The sequence below is a fragment of the Brachyhypopomus gauderio genome, chromosome 3 (genome assembly GCF_052324685.1).
Source record: "Brachyhypopomus gauderio isolate BG-103 chromosome 3, BGAUD_0.2, whole genome shotgun sequence".
Lineage (NCBI taxonomy): Eukaryota > Metazoa > Chordata > Actinopteri > Gymnotiformes > Hypopomidae > Brachyhypopomus > Brachyhypopomus gauderio.
In genome coordinates, this window is record NC_135213.1 from 22,484,362 (window position 1) to 22,490,168 (window position 5,807).

Genomic DNA, 5,807 nt, shown 5'->3' on the forward strand with positions numbered 1-5,807 from the left:
TTTGCGGAACCTGAGGTACTTAAACAGAGCGAAGGACTCACGAATGGGAGAGATAAGTAAAGTTTGCCTGGTGACGTTCATAGGCAGTCAGAAACCGTTAGATCGGCAAGTATGCAGGTGTCTTTGGCGCTCATGTGCTCCAGCGCGGTTCTGTTATTGCTCCAGGGATGTCTTACCGCTGCGGAAGGATGGAGAGTTTTAAAAAACGATGCTACAGAAATTATACCAGAGTATACCGTGGACACGCTGCAGCCGGAGGAGCAAAACCCACCGTTTACCAATAATACAATGAACCAAGCAAAAAACGGAGGAAGGAGGCCAACAGCTAACACTCCTACATATGGCAAGTATTTACAAAAAATACACCTCAAGCTGTTGTTAGAATTTCGGCCTTAATAGGTAGTTAGACTGTGTCAGGGCAAGAGGAAAATATAATAATACTGGGAAAAAATAAACATGATAAAAATGTTTTGCATAAAAAAGCTATACATTTTTGCTGATATTTGACTAATTGGTTAATTGTCCAGTTTAGTTTGATATCTTCCGCGAAAGTTAGGAACGCTTTAAATTTAAAGCCAGTTGCTGTCAATTTAACAAGTCTGGGCTTTTACACACCAGGGAGTTGAAAGCTTCAAAATCTTTTGAGTAAAACTATTTAATGCGACTTAGCACTAACAGTTAGGCCAGACGTGCCTGTAAGATGATGTAGTACCGCCACGAGAATGTCATGTTGGGTGTTTTGGATTTAGTTCTGCCACTCAGAAGATCCCAAATGTGCTTGTAATAAATATAAAGATGTCGGTTCTCTGTAGCAGGGGAAAATCTAAAAATAAAAAAGAATCAACCGTTGCATTTACTTTTATATTAAAATTAAGAAAGATAACTTGTGTAATCGTTTCCGTCAAGTTGAATGAACATTTAATATTTTAAAACCAAGAACGGGTTAGTAGTCCTTTTTCAGATCTGCTTTGAACATTTTTCTTTTTCTAATTAATTTTGTAAAGTTGGCTACGCATTTTAGAGATTATGTACCTACTGGACCCCCCTCCACCCCGATTACGTTTCTTAATCCTCCTACAGGATTTGTAAGTGGTGAACACGAGGAATTTGAGCTTGTGTGTTGCAGGTGATGCACTGATAACTCGGTGTTTTGTGCCATTTCCGCCCTTTTATACAATTAGTCAAGGTCTACATAACTATCTAATTGCATCAGCATGTTTCCAGGCAGAATAGAATGTCAGAGTCTGTGGGGGAATTTCTTGAGGGTATTTTAAAATTATAATGCCGCTTTAGTGAATGATTCCCACCTGGGGTAACCAAACAGTGAGGTAAATTCAGCCCCGCGTTAGCCGAGTTTTCACCTGAATTGTGGCTGTCACTGTTGTCAGCACCCTTTTAACTTCTTACTTCTCCTCAGTTGGGGAGTTAAGGTGGAATATTCATATGAGGTGCCAGTAAGCATTTTTCCAAACAGCGAGAAACAGGACTGTGTGTGTGTGTGTGTGTGTGTGTGTGGGGGGGTGGGGGGGTGGCTTTGTGACTTGGCTTTGTGATACATAGCTGATTTTGTTTAGAAATGAACAAAAAAGAAATGGTATGGAGTGGATCCAAACATGTATAAGCTAAAATGAACAAACTGAACCGTCACATGCTCCATGGCCATCCCTGAGGGGAACATGAGCGGCCCCTAGAGGACAGCACGGGGTCACGCTGCATGTGCTGACCCATCTCTGGCTTCTCTGCAGCCCCTCCCTTCTCGCGCAGTGAGGGAGCGCTATCACTGGGCCTTCATAAAACACACCAGGTTCTCTGGGAAGCAGGGGAGGGAAAACCTGAACTCGGCGCACTCTCACACGTGCACTTTTTGTTGCACTCTCTGAGGAGAACCTTGCGAGGAGACAGATCGCTCCCCAGTACCGCTTCTTTAGCTGACCCTTCCAACGCTTTGTGCTGTAATTCAGAGAGGAGCCACTGAGAAATGTCTAACAGCTTGTGGAGCTGGGCCTCACGCCCTGTCACGACGCCTGAACTCAGCTGAGTGTTATGTTTAAGAAAGAAGAAAAAAAAACATTCTTAAAAAATAAATCAAAATCAATTTGCACTTCCCGCAGTGTACTCTGTCTAGACTCTCTGTATCAAGATTTTTTTTTGTCTAGATACAATCAGTGGTGTTTACTTGCACTACTGATTTAGTGTTTGATGATACGAAGTAAAGAATTAATTATTTAAAGCATGTGTAGGAGCAAAGTATAGATTTAACTAGCTCATTCATTTACAGCAGATGCATGCCAGTATAGGCTGCACAAAGGCCTTTGCATAGTAATTGTGCCTGAGCTCATTAAAATCTCTTTCTTGTGTGTGTGTGTGTGTGTGTGTGTGTGTGTGCAGAAGCCTCCGAGCTGAGCTGCCGGGAACTCCGCTCCACCCGCTACATCACGGACGGCTCCTGCCGCAGTGCCAAGCCCGTGAAGGAGCTGGTGTGTTCGGGCCAGTGCCTGCCCGGCCACCTCATGCCCAACTCCATCCTGCGGAGCAAGTGGTGGCGCAGCAGCGGGTCCGACTACCGCTGCGTGCCGGCCCACTCCCGCACCCAGCGCGTGCAGCTGCACTGCCCCAACGGGAGCAGCCGCACCTACAAGATCCGCGCCGTCACCTCCTGCAGATGCAAGCGCTACAGCCGCAACCACAACCAGTCTGTGGCCAAGGAGGTGCCGGCCCAAAAGACACGTCGCAACAAGAAGCCACCGCGTTCCCAGCAGACACAGGGCCGGGGCAGAGCGCCCGCTCTCAGCAGCAACTCGTACTGAGCGCGAGTCTTCTCGCCGCATGTGAGCTTGTACAGAGACTCCATTAACACACGCACACGCGTACACAACACACCCACACACACACACACACACGTATATACAAACACTAACACACATAATCGCGTACTGCCTAAATGCCAGTCCTCAAGTGAGAGAAAGAAGACTAAAGAGATTTATCAAAAGGAATACGCTTTATGAACTGAACTGTTGCGCATCCTCTTCACCATTCGCTGAAGCTGTCGTCCAATCAGCAAGCCTCTGTTTCGTTTCAGACGTCTCATCGGTTGCATGGCCTAGTGAGTCTGAAAAACAACAGCATCACAAATGCTTGATTACACAATTCCAGAGAACTTTACTGGACTCTTGCTTGAAAGGAGGTACGCTGTTGTGGGAGATTAGAGTAGAGAAGCCAATGGTTAACGTGTTCATAGTATTCCTGTGGAGAGCCTCTGTGCTCCAGTTCAGGCAAACTCAGCAAATCGAACTGCATTTCATTAAATGTGTAGCCAGCAGAGTCAATCATCTTGCATGTGACCAGATCCACCACCAGCAGTGCTGTGAACGTGTGGCTGAGGTGAATGTTTGTGTAGCTGAAATGAAGTCATTGCTTTTGGGAAGTGGCGCAGCTCCGGATCCAGCAGCCCGGGGGCGCCGAACCCATGAGGCGTGCTGGATGATGACACGTTTCTGGGACCTGGTGTTCTTAACCCTGGTCACTACCCCAGGTCTGAGGCTCCGGTGACAAGCTGCGAGAGTTGCTCCAGCTGCCACAATTCCCCCAGCTTCACCTTTTCACGAGAGTCTTCATCAGAGCCGTCAGCTGGAACCGGGCCTGCCGTGTGTGACGGAGAGTGGGAACGGTTGTGTCAGCATTCTAGGACCTCCGTCCCTTTGGGCCAAGAACAGCAAGCTGTGTTCCTCTGACTTGTCCTAGTTACTAAATAGTTGCGTTCCTGTGTTTAAGATTTGAGTCAAAAATGCCATTTCCTCTATGTGTGGCCAGTTCCTGTTTGTTTGAAAAGGAGAAAATCAAGGCCCATATGTGTGTAGGAATATGCAACATTTGTGCTTGTTTTTATCTTTGGGAATAAAGTCTTTTTGCATCCCCCACTTGCCTGGGAACCATCTGGAGTTTCTAGGCCAGTTTGCAGTAACTAGGTAGTATTAATGACTATCTAATGAAATGCTAGTGAGGCTAAAAGCAAGTGCACCAAACAACCAACGAGGTCCTTGATGTACATGTAAATACTCTACATGTATGTAAAGTTTATGTCACTCAGCCTACACAGTGTCAAACATTTTAGTAATACTGTTACATTTAAGCATACAGCTGTTGTGAAAAAATATGAGACTGAATTATGGAAACAGAGACTGATAGAATGTCATTATCACTTATTAGAATGAAATGTTAAATGTGAAAACAGCATGCCAGTTGCCACTGGATCTGTCACCTCAAACGCTCCCAAGAAAACTATTTCCACAACATCCTGATGGGAGCTAACAGCCCTGTTAAAGGTTAAGCTATGAAATGAGATTAAATTAAACTGAACTTGAATACATCGTGATATTATGCAGTACAATAACAGAGTTGTGGAAACTTGCTTGAGTCTTGCCTCCAATATATCGAATGAAGAAAATTCCACTCATTTTCGCACATTGTTCGACTGCAGTGTTTTCTCCCTAATGCCGTTCCCATTGCTGTTTTGTAAACAGTGCTGCCAGAGTTTGCTTCTTTTTCAATTGTATGTTTGAAATAGAATCTGGAATGGATGTTTTTTTATTTTTTTAACATGTAAGTAGAAGTGTCATGTATAGTCAGACTGTACATACTGCACCTGTGTGGTCTCATGAAGCAACACCCTTCAGTGCTGACCTGGGGGAGGGGATCCTCACCCTCTCTAACAGCGAGGGCACTCCCACAAGGAACGGACTGTGTATTTATTTTTTTAATTTCTACATTTAAATTATTTATGCAAACATTTTTTGTAGAAAATAATAGCCCTTATTGTACTATATAAAATAATAGTGAATTTCCTAACAAAAAAAAGAGAACGTGAATAAAGTGTAAAGCAAAGTGTATGTGAAAGGCAGTGTGTGTGTGTTTTCGTCCTTCCCAGAGTGCTGTGATCTGCTCTTTCTCCTGCCTGGCTGTCTCTCAGTGCGGTCTCAGCCAAGAATGCACTGCCATTGGGAACTTCATCTTTTGTTTCACTTTGGAATGTCTAGCAGTCATGGCACGCAAAAGACGTGCAAGAGTCAGTCAAAACAGCACTGCCTCGTTCGGATACGGTGACTCAGCTATTGGTATTACTTCAAACCTGAGGACCAGTAACCGCAAAGGAGCCGTAGGCTGGCAAAGCTTTCCACAGTCCACTTCATCTTAAGGGCCCGTGTGTTTGTCATGTCCATCACAGGCAGAAGTGCCGCATGCCGCTGCCCGGAACAGGAACACCCATCACACAGCTAACCAGGTCCAACCTGCGCTGCGCTCAAAACTCAATGAGGTGTTTATGCCGTAAATCATACAAATGAACATTTTCTAAACTTACCCATAATTCAAGGCAGGCCTCCGTGGAAAGTAAAGCTAATCAAACGCAGAAGAGGAACAACCGTGGAAAAATATGACCTCTAGACTAAATGGTTTCCTTGCGTCAATATTCGACCGCAGTGATCTAATCTCCTGGGATCATCTATTACAGCCATTTTCAATATCCCGATCGAGACTTAGCCAAAGTCCCTCGACATGCTGTGTCTTACTAAGAAACGGCTGGCAGGCATGAACCAAGTAATCCAGGAATTACCATGTAATTCAGGAACAAGTGTCGGATGTTGGAGAGTATTGCGTGAGCAGTACCTAAAGAAATTGATGCTGACAAAGCATCTGCCCTGAGTTAGGGTACTAGTAGAGGGGCATGGTTCAACAGGGACCAGACAGGGGCTCACAGCACCACAGGGAAGGCTGGGGTGAGGGACCGCCAGGTGGGAGTAACACCTTCATGG

The 5,807-nt window shown here is 45.2% G+C and overlaps 1 protein-coding gene across 1 annotated transcript; it reads left to right on the forward strand.

Annotated features, from left to right (window-relative positions):
* Positions 1-4,893, forward strand: sost (sclerostin). Its single transcript, XM_077000469.1, has 2 exons — positions 1-343; positions 2,389-4,893. Exons 1-2 carry the CDS (start codon positions 112-114, stop codon positions 2,805-2,807), a joined length of 651 nt encoding a protein of 216 aa, XP_076856584.1. The 5' UTR covers positions 1-111; the 3' UTR covers positions 2,808-4,893.
* The last annotated feature ends 914 nt before the right edge of the window (positions 4,894-5,807 follow it).

Coding starts and splice junctions, on each gene's coding strand:
- sost (XM_077000469.1), top strand. CDS start 112: ATGCAGGTGTCTTTGGCGCTCATGTGCTCCAGCGCGGTTCTGTTATTG. Junction 344..2,388: donor AGCTAACACTCCTACATATG/GCAAGTATTTAC, acceptor GTGTGTGTGCAG/AAGCCTCCGAGCTGAGCTGC.